Genomic DNA, 16,581 nt, shown 5'->3' on the forward strand with positions numbered 1-16,581 from the left:
CCGTTCGGGGCTCTCGGCCCCCGTCCGGGGCTCTCGCCGCGCGCCCGCCCCGGCCTCTTGCAGAGAGGCCTGAGAGGCTGGGACTCTGAGCCGCCTGCCCGAGTTTTGAGTGGGACCAGTGATTACTTTTTCCTGAGGGCGTGTTGCTGGTCGCCCCGGACCGGCCGGTGCCTGGTGCCGCCGTTTTATCCGCTCCAGAGTGCGCTGAGCCGGAGCGGGCCAGTACTGCCCCGCTTTTGTGTTTTCTGACATTCCCACTCCCACCCTTGTTACCGCCTCGAAGGAGATCGAGGCTAAGCGCCTGGGCCCAAGGACGGCGAGCGGGGGTGGCCTCTCGAAGCCGTATCTTGCAGTGCCGCTCGTGGATTAATCAGACTGCCTGAATGGTTTAAGGGTACACGGGGTACGTTTGATTCAGATGCTCCTGGAACGTCGAAATTATCATCTTTGGAAAGAACCATCCCCTCTTTGGGCTTCAGGGGCCCAGATTGAGGCGCAATGATGAGAGGATGTGGTGGTCCACTCTGATGTCAATCTTGAGGGCTAGGTATGTCCCAACATCTCTTGTTACTACTACTAATTATTGTAATAGCTGCCATTTGTTGGGTATTTACTGCATGCCAGGTATTGTACAAAGGAGGTAGCAAACATGGTCTCATTTAATATTCAGAAACAACCTTGTGGGGTAGACACTCATTATTACCATCCCCATTTTCCAGATTAAAACCTTTAGACGCTGCCTTGTGAATAACTTGGGATTACATGCTAGATCATGTATGAAAGGGGATTCACACAGTTGCTGAGCTTAACCATTATGCTACTATATCTGTTTAAGTCTTTCATTCATAAATTTGCCCAACCTCTTATAGAATTCATTTACACTTTCTGCCAGCGTGGCCTCTTTATTCATTTTTTTTTTCTTTTAGTATCTGAGTAATACAAGTTCGTTCTGAAAAAAAAAAAGATTTGCATGAGCAAAAATAATGTGAAAACCAGCTCCCCCCATGTAATTTAACATTTTGCTATACACTCTTTTAGATATTTTTTATGCTTAATGTCAGTAAATATAGAATAGTTTTACATATGTTGTATCCTGAAAATCTGTTTATTCATTCATTAATCAAATATCTAATGAGAAGACACTGTTGTACATGCTGGGAATTCAGCAGTGAATCAGTTTCTGCCTCATATAATAATGGGGGAGATTAACAGTAAGCAATACATAAACTATATTACTATGTAATAGCTAATGCCCAATAATGTGGCAGGTTTTTAAAAAAATCAAGACAACGGGATAAGAGTGATGGGATGATGCTGTATTAGATGGGGCAGACAAAAAAGGCCTCTACATCATAAGCTGAAATCTAATCATTAATGAGGGAGGTAGCTGTGTGTATTTCTAGAGAGAAACTGTTCTGGGAGAAAAGAAATGGCAATTAAAATAGCCCTGATTGCTTGGCATCTTGGAGAAGAAGCTAGATATTAGAGAAAGAAGTTGGGAAATAGGCAGAAACCAGATCATGTATCTGGTAAGCCACGTTGGACTTTGGATTTTATTAGAATGTGACAGAATACCATGGAAGGGTTGAGAACAAAGGAATCATCAGATTTGTTTTAATTGCAGCCTTGGATTAGTGAAAGTGAAAGTTGCTCAGTCCTGTCTGACCCTTTGCGACCCCGTGGACTGTACAGTCGGTGGGATTCTCTAGGCCAGAATACTGCAGTGGGTAACCTTTCCCTTCTCCAGGGGATCTTCCCAACCCTGGGATTGAATCCAGGTCTCCTGCATTGCAGGCGGATTGTTTATCAGATTTGTTTTAAAAAGAATCACTAGCAGTTGTATGGAGAATAGATAGTGGAAGCATTAAAATTGCCCTTTCAATCATCCATTTTTAACAGTGTACTGGTGTTTCACCTACGCCTTTACAACCACTCACCTCCACTAACAGAAACTGGCATCAAACCTTTAGGACTTATCTTCATGTTTTTTTCTCCTAAACTGAAAGTTTTTGATACTGGCTAGGGCGTGTATCCAGATCTGGACGTCATCACTATCAACAAACTGATATGAGTCATCAGCGTTACAGTCCCACGTGATTCAGGGATCTATTCATTAGAAACATAGCATTCAAGCACCTGGAAATTACCCTTCCTCTTCAATTGATGTTAGGCCCTCATTAGAATTCTAAGCCCCAATTTAGCCATTGTGTTTAAGAAAGATGTGGAGAAATTAAAAATGCATAGTGAGGGGAAGGATAACAGTGATGAAAGCAGTGTTTTTCTCAGTTTCTGCCTTCAGTATTGCAGTGGCATCAGTTATAACATGAGGAACACAAATTTGGAGGAGAAATGAAAGATTCTGTTTCAGATCTGCTTTGCAACCTGCATATGGGAATGACATAAATAAGTCTGAAGCTAAGAGGAGAGACCAGGGCTAAAACGATTTAACTGTATTAGAACTGTTTCTTTGGATGTAGGTTTTCTTTGTAACCTCAGTACCCGGAAGAACTTCCTGGACAAATATTTGCAAAATGAGCAGGTAAAAGCAAAGGCATGCATGAAGTCCTCAGGCAAAAGAAAGATTGTGTAAGGTAAAAAGAGGTGATGTCCAGTTTATGCTTTCACCAGAGGGCCACACACCTGAACATGACCTCTGAGTAGGGTGATAAGTCCCGATTTACTCAGAACAGTCCTGGTTTATACCTATTATCCCCCTATAATTAGCGAGGTTGCATTTCCCTCTTAGAAGTGTCTCTGTACAGTAAATTATATGGTCACTCTTTGAAGAAGGCCCTTCAGGGTCCAATGTCTTTCTCTTTCTTTGTCATTATTGCCCCCATCTTACTCTTCATTCTCCCACCAGGTAGAAGCACCTCCTTTTGCCCCTAGGCACTACTTCCAAGTTTCCTTTGCTAAGGTACCTTCACTTCAACTTAGACTTCATTTCCTCAGGTACATCTCTTCTGACCTCCCCAGGTCTGGATCGGGTATCCCTCTTGCATGCTTCCAGTGATCTGTGCTTAACCTGTGCTAGGAGAGACAACTCAGTACCTTGTTGCTCCCTCACTAAGCACTGTCTGTCAAGGAACCTGAAAAAAACAACTCTTGTCCTCTTAAAGACAGAAAGTTACATTAATAATATTAAGACCAGTCCCTGTTGAACTAATATTTTTATAAAGAGTGACCTTCAGGACAGACTAATAGCACCTTCTCCAAGCCCTTCCATTCTTCACTAACTAAGGAGGTTGACTTTTTTTTTTTTTTTTAGGAGGTTGACTTTTGAACTCAAATCCCAACAAGGAAAATTCCATCCTCCCATCAGGCTCTGTAACGTGGCTACCATTGATTGAGTCCAAAATCTGCCCCAAACTCCTCTCCCACTACTTAATCGCAGTGGTTAGAATCCGAAGTGCAGTTGCTGAGCCTTCCTCCCTGTGAAAATGATAGTCATTTCTAGTTACTATGTCCTGAGTGCCGAAAGCCTAGAAACTTGATCTCCTCTTTTATTTATTTTTCTTGTATCTAAGGTGGCTGTTTGTAGTGTGGTATACAAATAGATAAGAACAGAGCATCTAAAAATCTAGCCATGCTTTCCCCATTTCAACTTCCTTCCCTTTAAACTCAGATAATGCCAGTCAATGTAAATTAGCCAGAGATTTAGTTCCGGGAGCAGAGCTCTGTGCCAAATACAAGGTCTCTTAAAGACAAGGAGTTTTCTGTGATGCACTTAGTAGACAGGGCTCCACTCCACCAAAGGCCTGAGTCCAGGAATTGCAGCTCCTTAGGGCTCAGCTCTTCTGAGTTCACACACTAGGAGCGTAGCGTGCTGCAGTCCATGGGGTCACAAAGAGTTGGATGCAACTTAACAACTGAACAGCAACAACAAAAAACTGACTCCACTATGGCCCAGCTCACGGCTGTTCCAGCCTCTTCGACCTCTGTTGCTGCCTCTGCCATTCAGGAGCATTTCGATCCTCTTGTTTTCATTGGCTCCGTCCCTCCATAGCTTTCTCCTTTGATGGCCACCCTACTCAAAGGAGTTAGGGAATATTAGTATTCCTTCTAGGAGGTTCCTAGATCGCTTTTATTTTTTTAATTAATTAATTTTAAAATTATTTATTTATTTTTGGCTGTGCTGGGTCTTGGTTACTTCGGGTGGATTTTCTGTTGCAGAGAGTGGAGGCTTCTGTTCGTTGCAGTACACAGGCTTCTCAGTGCAGTGACTTCTGTGGTTGCGGAGCACAGGCTCTAGGGCTCAAAGGTTTCAATAGTTGTGGCACATGGGCTCAGTTGTTTCGTCGCGTGTGGGATCTTGCAGGACCAGGGATTGAACCTGTGTCCCTTGCCTTGACAGGCAGATTCTTAACCATTGGACCACCAGGGAGGTCCCTTTTTTTTTTTAATTTACTTTTATTGAAGTATGGTGGAATTACAGTGTTGTGTTAATTACTGCTGTACAGCAAAGTGACTCAGTTACACATATATATACACATAAATACATTTTTTTTCATATTCATTTCTATTACATTTTATCAGAGTATTGAATATAGTTCTCTCTGCTATACAGAAGGACCTTGTTATTTATCCATCCTATATATACTAATTTGCATCTGCTAATCCCAGACTCCCACTCTTATTCTTTTCCTCCCCACTCCCACTTCGCCACCGCCAGTGTATTCTCCGTGTCCCTGATTTAGGTTCATTTGCTAGACTGCTCTTCTCACTTGATCACCCTCAACCATGACCATTCTGTCAAGGAAGGATTGAAGTACCTTTGCTAATCTACTTAAAGAAATGTAAGGTCTGCATACTGTTGTTTCTCTACACAGTGGTGTATCTGGGGTGCTTCTGCATAAGTAAGGATGCCCTAAAGTTTCCAGGTGGCGCTAGTGGTAAAGAACCCGCCTGCCAATGCAGGAGACATAAGAGACATGGTTTTAATCCCTGGGTTGGGAAGATCTTCTGGAGAAGGACATGGCAAACCTGCTCCAGTATTCTTGCCTGGAGAATCCCATGGACAGAGGAGCCTGGTGGGCTACACTCCATAGGGTCACACAGAGTCAGACACAACTGAAGTGACTTAGCACTCATGCAGAGATCTCAAAGGTGAGCAAGAAGGGGACAAGTTCTGCTAAAGGACCCCACTACAACCCATTCTTCAGATAAGTAAAAATGAGGTGCAGAGAGGTAAAAACCTCTTACCCTAAGTCCTTCAGTTCCTAGGTAGTACAGCCAGAATTAAAATCATGTCTGTCCAAATGTAACTGGCTGGCTATTCAAGCTGAAAAGTTAGCAAGTTTTAGGATTTTCATAATCCCAGGGCCATTAAGCCTGATTTTCATGAATCTAGCCCTTTGCTACCCATCTCTTCTGCTGCTTCCTCACCTCACTGACATTTTTAATTTTTGGCTATACTGTGTAGCTTGTGGGATCTTAGTTCTCCTGTCAGGGATGGAACCTGGGCCCTGGCAGTGAGAGTGCCAAGTCCTAACCATTGGACTGGCAGGCAGTTCCCTCCCTGTCTTCTTTTTGATCTCTGTAATGCATAGGATGTCTCTTGGAACAGCAGGTCTGGGGTAGGATCTGAAAAGCTAGGTGAACCAGAAATGTCTTATTGCTGAATGACTCCTGTTTACCTGGAAAACTTTAAATGCCTACCAGGCAGCCTAGCTGCATGCCTTTCAGCCTGATGGACAAGGCCTCCACCTTTTGGCTTTCCAAACAGACTCCTAAAGTGTTCTGTGTAATTTGATGACAGGCAGTCTGTACTCTGGCAACCAACAAGTACATGTTTGAAACATGAATTGTTAGAAACCAATTAATATGATTGAAAAGGTATGTAGTTTGAAAGAAGGCTTCAGGAAAGAAGCCTTTCCTGAATTTGAATCCTGTTCCACCCTTGACAACCTTCAAGCATTTAGGCAAATTATTACCTTTTTGTGCCTCTTTTCTCCTCATACATAAAACGAAAATAATACCTAATTTATAAGACTCTTATAAGGATATGATGGTGTATGTATAGTACCTAATTCATGGTGGGGGTCAAATAAATTATAATTGTGGTTTTAATTTTAATTCCAAAAGTGCTCCATAGTATGACCTTGGGACTTGCTTAGAAGTTATTTTAGGCTATGTTGGCTAGTGGTCAGCATTAGAATATTTTTGTTATTTGAATCAAGAACTATCTTCTGGAAACCTGTAGGTTTCTTAAACACTGAGCAATTAAACAGAATTTTCTTTTGCTGCATGCTTCTTTTTCTTTTAAAACAATTGAGTAATGAGTTTGACTTTTTTAAGTCAAACCAGAATACTGGAGTGGGTAGCCTTTCCTTTCTCCAGGGAATCTTCCCAACCTAGGGATCGAACCCAGGTCTCTCGCATTGCGGGCAGATTCTTTCCCAGCTGAGCCACAAGGGAAGCCCAAGAATACTGAAGTGGTTAGCCTATCCCTTCTCCAGCAGATCTTCCCCACCCAGGAATCGAACCAGGGTCTCTTGCATTACAGGTGGATTCTTTACCAATTGAGCTATCAGGGAAGCCCTTTTATTCATTTATTTTGGCTGCACTGAGCCTTCGTTGTTGAATAGGCTTTCTCTAGTTGCGGAGAGCAGGGGCTACTCTCTAGTAGCGGTGTGCGGGCTTCTCACTGTGGTGGCTTCTCTGGTTGCAGAGCATGAGCCTTAGAGCTCACGGCCTTCAGTGGTTGTGTCACCTAGGCTGAGTAGTTGTGGCTCTCAGGCTCTAGAGTGAAGGCTCCATAGTCGCTGTGCACAGGCTCAGTTGCCCTGAGGCATGTGGAACCTTCCGGGACCAGGGATCAAATCCATGACCCCTGCATTGGCAGGTGGATTCTTAACCACTGGACCACCAAGGAAGTCTCACTGCCTTCTTCTTTAGCATCTTCCTCACTGTACAAAACTAAAGAAGGTGTACATTATCTTGCAGGTCATAGGGCAAGTGTATAGTTGCAATCAAGGATAGCTAATCAGGCTTACCTCAAATACAGGACACACTCAGGAGCTCTGTCTCATTTAATTGATGTAAATAGTGTACAGACTTATGCATTACAAGCAATTAACTATAAAAATGTTCTATAGAGTACTACTGTAATCAAATAAAACTCACAAGGTTACTCTGATGCATATTTAATGATACATATAATTGTTATTGTGCTGCATGATAATTAAACCTTAAATGTTAAGCTGTTTACATAAATGGTCTAACCAGTTGTTTTTATGCAGCGAAACACATTATTTAGTGTTTGCTCACTTTATTAATTTTCTGGAATCTATAATCATGCCAAGGACAGCAGTTTTCCCTGAAGCACTTTACTATTAAATCATGCACTCATACACACACAAACATACTCTTCAAAATGACACAGCAGTATTGTCTCCCTACCTGACACTAAAAATAGCTACTTTGCAAGGTTCTTCGTGGGCTTCTCAGGTGGCACTCGTGGTAAAGAAGCCGCCTGCCAGTGCCGGAGACCCAAGAGATGCGAGTTCAATCTCGGGATCGGGACGATCCCCTGGAGTAGGAAATAGGATTCTTGCCTGGAAAATTCCATGAACAGAGACGCCTGATGGGCTACAGTCTGTGGGGTCATAAAGAGTCAGACACAACTTGGCGCACACACAGTGCAAGGCTCTTTGTATATACTTTCTCATTTCAGTCCTTAAAAATCTCTTAAGGGAGGTGTTGTTACTCCCATTTTTACTGGTGCAGAAATTGATGCTCAGAGAATGGAAGCAGGCAGCGTAGTAGAGGTTCAGACTTCTGTTACCAGCCTCTAGACTTTATACGACCTCAGAAGGTAGTGCACCCCAGCAGAGATATGTCAAGTTTTTTGTTTTTTTTTTTTTAGAAAATAGAATGGCTCTTTAGAAATATGGAATATGTACACACGTCCAAAAGGAGAAGTCAGCCTTCAAGAGGGAGGGATTAGTTAATAATGGAAGAACTGGAACCTGTTGAAGCTGGTTTTCTTATGCCCATTCAAGGAAGAGAGTCTTAGCCAACAAATTTTAAGCATTTTATATATATGTGTGTGTATATATACATGTGTGTATATATATGTGTGTATATATATGTGTGTGTATATATGTGTGTATATATATGTGTGTATATATGTATGTGTATATATATGTGTGTGTATATATGTGTGTATATATGTGTGTGTATATATGTATGTGTATATATATGTGTGTGTATATATGTGTGTGTGTGTATGTGTGTATATATATATATATATAGGCCTCCCAGGTGGCACTAGTGGTAGAGAACCCACCTGCCAATGCAGGAGACTTAAGAGATGCAGGTTCGATCCCTGGGTGGGAAAGATCCCCTGGAGGAGGACATGGCAACCCATCCAGTATTCTTGCCTGGAGAATCACATGGACAGAGGAGCCTGGTAGACTACACAGTCCTTGGAGTTGCAGAAGAGTGACTGAGCGACTAAGCATACACATACACACACACACACACACACATGTAATAAAACAGGCTCTGCCCTTGAAAAGAAGCTCGGTGTCCAGTGGAGAGATGGGCAGCAGATAGTTACAATACAAGGTAATATGTGCTGTAACAGTGATGTGCTAGTACACTGAGGGCTCCGAGAAGAGATCGGCCAATTCTAGGGAGAATTAAGGGGTAGGTCTCTGGGAAGTGATGAGATAAGTCTTAGAGAAGAATGGGAAGGAAATTCCAAACGGATTAAATTACCCAAAGAAGCATGAGATAGCACGATCAGTTTGGTCTGTGTAATTGGAGTACAGAGAGCAAGAAAGGCGAGCCATTGACTGTGAAGCTGCATGGTGCACAGGGGTCAGACCAGAGCAGGCTTCAGATGTTACTCGAGAGGCTGTGGCGAGCCAGTAGGGTATTTTGAGTTGGGGAGTGGTAATAACTAATCTGGTTTTAGATCTAGCTCTCTGGCAGTGATGTGGACTAAAAGGTGGCAAAAGGAAAGACCAGGAATTTCAGAAGTCCAAGTAAGAGATGATGAGGGCTTGAACTAACATGGTTGGAATGGGGATGAGGAAAAGTAAATGGATTTAAGGTGTTTAAGAAGTAATGGAGGGGAATTCCATGGTGCTTCCATGGCTAGGTCTTTGTGCTCTCAGCTGCCATGGGCCCAAGTTTGATCCCTGGTTGGGAAACTAAAATCCTACCGGTCGAGTGTTGTGTCTAAAATAGTAATTGTTAATAGTAATAGTGTGGGGTGGGGAGGAGTAAGTTGGTAGGATTAAAGATGATTCTCAAATGTCCAACTCAGGTAACTGGGTGGATGATGGCACTTCTAACCAAGAGAGGGACCATAGGGCAAACAGACACAAAGAGGGAAAGGGCAGGTTTGTTCTGTAAACTTTGAGTTTGAGGTGTTTGCAGCAATGGTACCCCACTCCAGTACCCTTGCCTGGAAAATCCCATGGACGGAGGAGCCTGGTAGGCTACAGTCCATGGGGTCACAAAGAGTCCGACACGACCGAGAAACTTCACTTTCACTTTTCACTCTTATGCATTGGAGAAGGAAATGGCAACCCACTCCAGTGTTCTTGCCTGGAGAATCCCAGGGACAGGGGAGCCTGGTGGGCTTCCGTCTATGGGGTCGCACAGAGTCGGACAGGACTGAAGTGACTTAGCAGCAGCAGGCTGTACAGGTGATGTTCAGTTGGCAGATTCTAAAGCTAAAAGAGAAGACTTCCCTGGTCATCCAGAGGTTAAGTATCTGTTTCCCAGTACAGGGAACATGGGTTCAATCCCTGATCCGGAAAGAATCCTCAAGCCTCAGAGCAACTACGCCTCTGTGCCACAACTACTATGCCAGTGCTCCAGAGCCCACTCGCGGCAACTACTGAAGCCCTTGTGCCTAGATCCTGTGCTCCGCAGCGGGAGGAGCCACTGCAATAAGTCTGCAACTGCAGCTAGCAAGTAGTCCCCGCTCTCTGCAGCTTGAGAAAACCCATGCCCAGGAACGAAAACTCAGTGCAACCAAAAATAAATTAAAAATAAAAAGCTAAAGGAGAGATCTGGGTCAGAGAGACAGATTAGGAAATCAGCACAAATCTGGGAATTTTGAAGTCATGGGAGAGGATGAGATTGTCTGAGCTCATTGAATAGAAAAAGAAAGGTGAAGAGTAGAAACTTGAATGACAATGACAGGACAGACACAGAGGAAGAGCCCTTAGTCTAGAAAAGAAGTAGATTGAAGAGAGAGAAGTGATAGTAAAGATGGGGAGTGGGAGGCAGTCAGCAGAGCATTAAGACCCTCTAGGCTCTAGGGACTTCCCTGGTGGTCCAGTGGTTAAGAATCCACCTTGCAATGAAGGGGACATGGATTTGATCCCTGGTCGGGGAACTTAGACCCCACATGCCTCAGGGCAACTAAGCCCAAGCCACAAATATCGAGTCCATGCCCTGCAGTGAAAGATCCCACATGACACAACTAAGACCCAACCCAGTCAAATTAATTAGTTAAGTATTTTAAAAAGACCATATAGGCTCTGCTGCTGCTAAGTCACTTCAGTCGTGTCCGACTCTGTGCGACCCCATAGACGGCAGCCCACCAGGCTCCTCCGCCCATGGGATTTTCCAGGCAAGAGTACTGGAGTGGGGTGCCATTGCCTTCTCCAATATAGGCTCTAAATAACTGAAAATATTGTGCTTCCCACATAATTTAAAACTATTGAGAGTTCCCTGGCGGCCCAGTGGTTAGGACTTAGTGCTTTCACTGCCGTGAACCAGAGTTCAGTCCCTGCTCAGGAAACAGATCCTGCAAGCCACATGACATGGCCTAAATAAATAAATCTGTAAAAAAAAAAAAAATGTATAAGCTTTAGGGACTTCCCTGGTGGTCCAGTGGCTAAGACTCCATGCTCCCAATGCAGGGGCCCACGTTTGATCAGGGAACTAGATCCCACGGGACACAGGTAAAAATCCCAAATGCCACAACTAAGACCAGGCACAGCTAATGAATAAGTAAACAATATTTTAAAATATTGTAAGCTATAGAATAGATGTAAGGGAAGTCCAACAAAGTTCTGGTTTGTCTATGGTGACCTCTTTGATTACATCCTCGCTGTCTTTATTTCAGTGCCCTTGATCTGCTAGTGCCCTAAATACATGTTTATACACCTACTCAGTAATCTAACAGCATAGCACTGAGAATACATCAAAGTGGATCAGTCAATGATGCCAAGTACCACAGAGAAGTCAAAGATAAATGTGAAGATGTGCCCACTGGAACAAAAAGAAATAGTACCAATTATTCCAGCATATGAAGACTCCCATACTAGTGGAAGAGGAAAGTCCAGAAGTAAACCAAAATACATACAGGAATTAGTATATGCTAAAGATGGACTACTCAATAAATGGCACAGACAACTGGACAACCATCTGGGGTAAAACTAAATGTCAGTTTATCTCACACCAGGGTAAACTCCAAATGGATTACATATTTAAATAAAAATTAAAAACTGTAAAAGAAAATATGAGAAAATTCCTTTATAACCTTACTGTGGGGAAGGGAAATCTTTCTAACTATGACCCAGAATGTAGAAGGCATAAAAGGAGAGGTTAATAATTTAACCACACAACACTCAAAATTTCTGCAGAACAACATAACACTTTAAAGCAATGTCAACACGTATATAGAAGATGGAAAAGAATGTTTGCAACTCATATCATAAAGAATAGTCCCCCTAATATAAGGAAATAGCTAAGAGATCAGCCACCCAAGACAAATATCAATGAAGATATAAATCGACAGGGCTTATGTGTTGTGATTAAGAGCATAGAGATTAAGGTCAATGACTTATATTGGAATCCCAGCTGTCTCCACTTATTCGCTCCGTGACCTTGAGCAAGTCTCAGATCATCGGTTTTCTATAAAATGCAGGTAATTGTAGCTACCTCAGAGGTTTAAGTGAGATGAAGGCCAGGCTAGTGACTCATGGTGATAGAAGGAAGGACACAGGGGAGATCTGGGTTCTAAATTTCTCGTATCTGGGATCCTTGAAATAAAGAGATTCAGGGAAGAGAAACCATTCAATTCCCATATGTCTCTTCTTCCATTAAGGGCAGTTATTAATATTTACTAAGCCCCTCTAAGTGTTAGACACAGCCCTAGGCCTAAGGATAGAAGATAAATGCAAGCAAGACAGACCTGGCCTTGGTCCTCAGTGTAGCTTACTTCTGTGAGAGAGGTGTCAGTCAAATGCCACAGAAATACATCATTACAAACAGATGCATACCATGAAGGAAATGGGGAACTTCCCTGGTGATTCAGTGGCTAAGACTCTGTGCTCCCAATGCAGGGGGCACGTTCAGTCCAGGTCAGGAAGCTAGATCCCACACGCTGCAATGAAAAGATCCTGCATGCCACAGCTATGGCCTGCACAGCTCCCCAGAAAGCAGGAGGGGGGGCAGAAAGTAGGAGAACTGGGTGGAGTTTGGGAGATCAAGGAGGGCTATATATATTTTTTTATGACTGCATTGCGAAACTTGTGAATCCCCCTAATATAAGGAAATAGATAAGAGATAAGCCACCCAAGAGAAATACCAATGAAGATTTAAATTGACAGGGCTCTGCCAAGTAGTACCCCAACCAGAGATTGAAGATGAGCCACTACAGTGAAAGCGCCGAGTCCTAACCATTGGACCACCAGGGAAGTCTCAAGGGGGGCTCTATTAAGGAGATTCTATCAATCCATGAAATTAAAAGATGCTTGCTCCTTGGCAGAAAAGCTATGACAAACCTAGACAGCGTATTAAAAAGCAGAGACATCACCTTGCTGACAAAGGTCCATCTAGTCAAAGCTATGGTTTTCCAGTGGTAATGTATGGATGTGAGAGTTGGACCATAAAGAAGGCTGAGCACCGAAGAATTGATGCTTTTGAATTGTGCTGTTGGAGAAGACTCTTGAGAGTCCCTTGGACAGCAAGGAGATTCAACCAGTCAATCCTGAAGGAAATCAACCCTGAATATTCATTGGAAGGACTGATGCTGAAGCTGAAGATCCAGTACTTTGGCCACCTGATGTGAAGAGCCAACTCATTGGAAAAGACCCTGATGCTAGGAAAGACTGAGGGCAGAAGGAGAAGGGGGAAACAGAGGATGAGATGGTTGGATGGTATCACCGACTCAATGGACATGAGTTTGAGCAAACTCCAGGAGACGGTAGAGGACAGGGAAGCCTGGCATGCTGCAGTCCATGGGGTTGCAGAGAGTCAGATGCGACTTAGCAACTGAGCAATCAATCCAATATCTGAAATTTGACTAGGTGTTGAATAGGCAAATAGTAAAGAAGGGGAAGGTGAGATGAGGAAGTGGAAACAGTGTTCCAGGCAGAGGGGACAGTGGGGACCCTAAGGGAAGGAAGAAGGCAGCTAGTCCACTGTGGCTGTAGCTGGAGTAAAGGAATGAGTGAGGGGAGATGAGACTGGACAAGGGGGCAGACTGGACAATGGATGGCCTTGACAGTCTTAAAATGTAATCTTTCTTACTGTGGCCTAGTTGATTAACATTGGCAGTCAACAGTATTAAGGATTTGGAGTTTTATCCTGAAAGCAGTGGAAAGTCCCTAGATGTTTTTTAGCTGAAGTGCAGCAAGATCTAATTTGCACAAGTAAGATAGCTTACTCTGGCTGCAGGGTGGACCTGTGTTAAAGTTGAAGAGACACGTGAGAGTGGCCTTGGGAAGGCCGTGGTGGTTCAGACCCGTGAGATGCTCCCTAGCCTACCTGTTCCCTCGTGTTACTTTAGCAGAAGACAAGCTTTTATTCTTACATAGTAGATCTGCATTGTGTGTTACCTATTATTATTATCTTCAGTGAGAGATGTGCTCAGTCACTCAGTCATCCCGATTCTTTGAGGCCCCATGGGCTGTAGCCTGCCAGCCTCCTCTGCCCATGGAATTTTCCAGGGAAGAGTACTGGAGTGAGGTGCTATTCTCTACTCCGAGGAATCTTCTCAACCCAGGGATGGAACCTGCGTCTCTTGCGTCTCCTGCATTGGCAGGCGGATGCTTTACCACTAGAACCACCTGGGAAGCTCTCATGTTAGAGGTAAAAGGCTTAAAATTAATCCACTAGGAAGAACAAGCACGTTGGAGTGATTTCATGGGAAGTATAGCCACGAGAAACGTGATTTTCTTTTAGATCGGAAGAAGAGAGCTAAAAGGGTAAACTGGTGATTTCACAACAGAGAGAAGACCAGAGAGAATTCTCTAATGTCATGTTGCTTTGGCACATAGGCTGTCTGTTCTGCCAAAGTTCACCTTCTCTATGCTTAGACAAATAAAAATGTTAGGCAAAGGTACTTTATGGCTCACTCTGGGAGCTCAGTGCTTTTTAGTGTGAAATAGGCCCAGGAGTTTAGATATTGCTGCAGGTTGCATTTCTTTTCAATACCATGGAGTCGTTATAAATGCCTAGGAAAGCAATATCTGAATAAATCACTCTGGAATTGAACCTGTGTATTGCTTAGCTGGTTTAATTTCAGAATAAGACAATGGCAGATACTAGTAGTTTTTTGAGAGATGCCCTTTTCTTTGGCTGCTGTTAAGAACTGAATAGAGTTGAGGCAGGCTGACGACCCAGCTGCCTTATTTTGTCACAGATATGCTGGCAAAGCAGAGTCCTTCAAGGTGGGAATTCTTGAAGTCCTTCCAAGGAATATGCTCAGTTTTGTGGGACTTCAAAACATAAGCATCAGTAGCTTAAAAAAATTTTTTTTAATTAAAAAAATTTATTTTATATTGGAGTATAGCTGGTTAACACTGTTGTGATGGTTTCAGGTGGACAGCAAATGGACTCAGCCATACATATACATGTATCCATTCTCTCCCAAACTCCCCTGCCATCCAGGCTGCCACCTAACACATTGAGCAGAGTTCCATGTGCTATGCAGGAGGTTCTTGTTGGTTATCCATTTTAAATATAGCAATGTGTACACTTTCATCCCAAACTCCCTAACTATCCCTTCCTCCCGTCCTTCCCCCTGGTGACCGTAAGTCTGTTCTCTAGGTCTGTGAGCCTGTTTCTGGTTTGTTAATAAGTTCATTTGTTTCATTTCTTTTTAGATTCTGCATATAAAGGAGGTCATGTGCTATGATATTTCCCTTTCTCTGTCTGACTTAATTCACTCAGAATGACAATCTCTATGTCCATCCATGTTGCTGCGAACCAATAGCTTTTTAAATGCAGAAGTAAAAATGGAAACAGAATCTTGGAGCCAAATGGGACTCCCAGAGCTCCAGAGCCTGACAGGTGTTTATTTATTAATATGTGTAACTCTGCCTCGAGGGCTGTTTTATATTAGGAATATACTTTTGATTATACCATGTTTCACAGTCAGAGGATTAGTATCCCGAAATACAGCCAGAAATACAGGACTTCTATGACTCAATTAAAAAAACATCAACACAACAGAAGAAAAAGGAGAGGATATAAGCAAGCAAGAGAAAACCTGAAGGCAAGTAAATACATAGAAAGATGCTCAACCTCACCGTTAAGCAGACAAATGCACGTAGGAGCAATAATAAGAGACTACAGTCATCCATTGGCAAAAATGTTTAAGTCTGAGATTTCCAAATTAGGGAGGAGGTAGAACTAACTCTCACATTCATACATGACTACTAGAAAAATCATAGCTTTGACTATATGGTTCTTTGTCAGCAAAGTGATGTCTCTGCTTTTTAACATGCTAAGTTTGTCATAGCTTTTCTTCCAAGGAGCAAGCGACTTTCAAAATTTCATGGCTGGAGTCACTGTCTGCAGTGATTTTGGAGCCCAGGAAAATAAAATCTGTCACTGTTTCTGCTTTTCCCCCTCTGTTTGCATTGATGTGATGGGACTGGATGTTATGATCTTAGTTTTTTGAATGTTCAGTTTTAAGCCAGATTTTTCACTCCCCTCTTTCACCCTCATCAAGAGGCTCTTCAGATCCTCTTCACTTTCTGCCATTAGCGTGATATCATTTGCATATCTGAGGTTGTATGATCATCTATGCCCTCTGCTCTTTTCAGAGGATGACATTAGCAGCTTTAACCACCGGATGGCGCACATTCATAAGAGTTTGGTCAAAGTGTTAGCGGCTCAGTCACGTCGAACTCTGTGACCCCATGGACTGAAGCTCACCAGCCTCCTCTGTCCATAGAATTCTCCAGGCAAGAATACTGGAGTGGGTAGTACAGACCAAGGTACAGCAGGTAAAAGAGGATCAGCCGTGAAAAGTCTTCTGGAGACTGAAACTCATGTACTATAGACATGGAATCCAATTCCCTAGCAGTGCAAATTAAGAGAAATGTTTAATATTGGATGACACAGAAAAAGGGAAAGGAAAAAGAAAAGTGTTGGAAGAAGGAGCAGGAAAAGAAAGATAAAGAGACAAAGGAGCATTGAGATAGAAGACTGTGAGTCTAGGAACTTTTCTGGTATTCTGGTGACTAAGACTCTGTGCTCCCAGTACAGGGGACCCAGGTTCAAGCCCTGGTCAGGGAATTAGATCCCACATGCTGAAGCTAAGAGTTCACATGCCACAACTAAAGACCCCGTGTGCTGTAACTAAGACCCAGCACA

General features: G+C 43.1%; 1 protein-coding gene across 1 annotated transcript in view; it reads left to right on the forward strand.

Annotated features, from left to right (window-relative positions):
- The first annotated feature begins 6 nt into the window (after nt 1–6).
- The window catches only part of ACACA (acetyl-CoA carboxylase alpha), a 288,539-nt gene continuing 271,964 nt past the window's right edge, over nt 7–16,581 (forward strand). Inside the window, 1 exon segment of the mRNA XM_010861548.1 lies at nt 7–547. Within this exon segment, the coding sequence (XP_010859850.1) occupies nt 510–547 (38 nt within the window). The 5' untranslated portion in view covers nt 7–509.

This window comes from Bison bison, unplaced genomic scaffold (assembly GCF_000754665.1).
Source record: "Bison bison bison isolate TAMUID 2011002044 unplaced genomic scaffold, Bison_UMD1.0 scf7180017864472, whole genome shotgun sequence".
Taxonomy (NCBI): domain Eukaryota; kingdom Metazoa; phylum Chordata; class Mammalia; order Artiodactyla; family Bovidae; genus Bison; species Bison bison.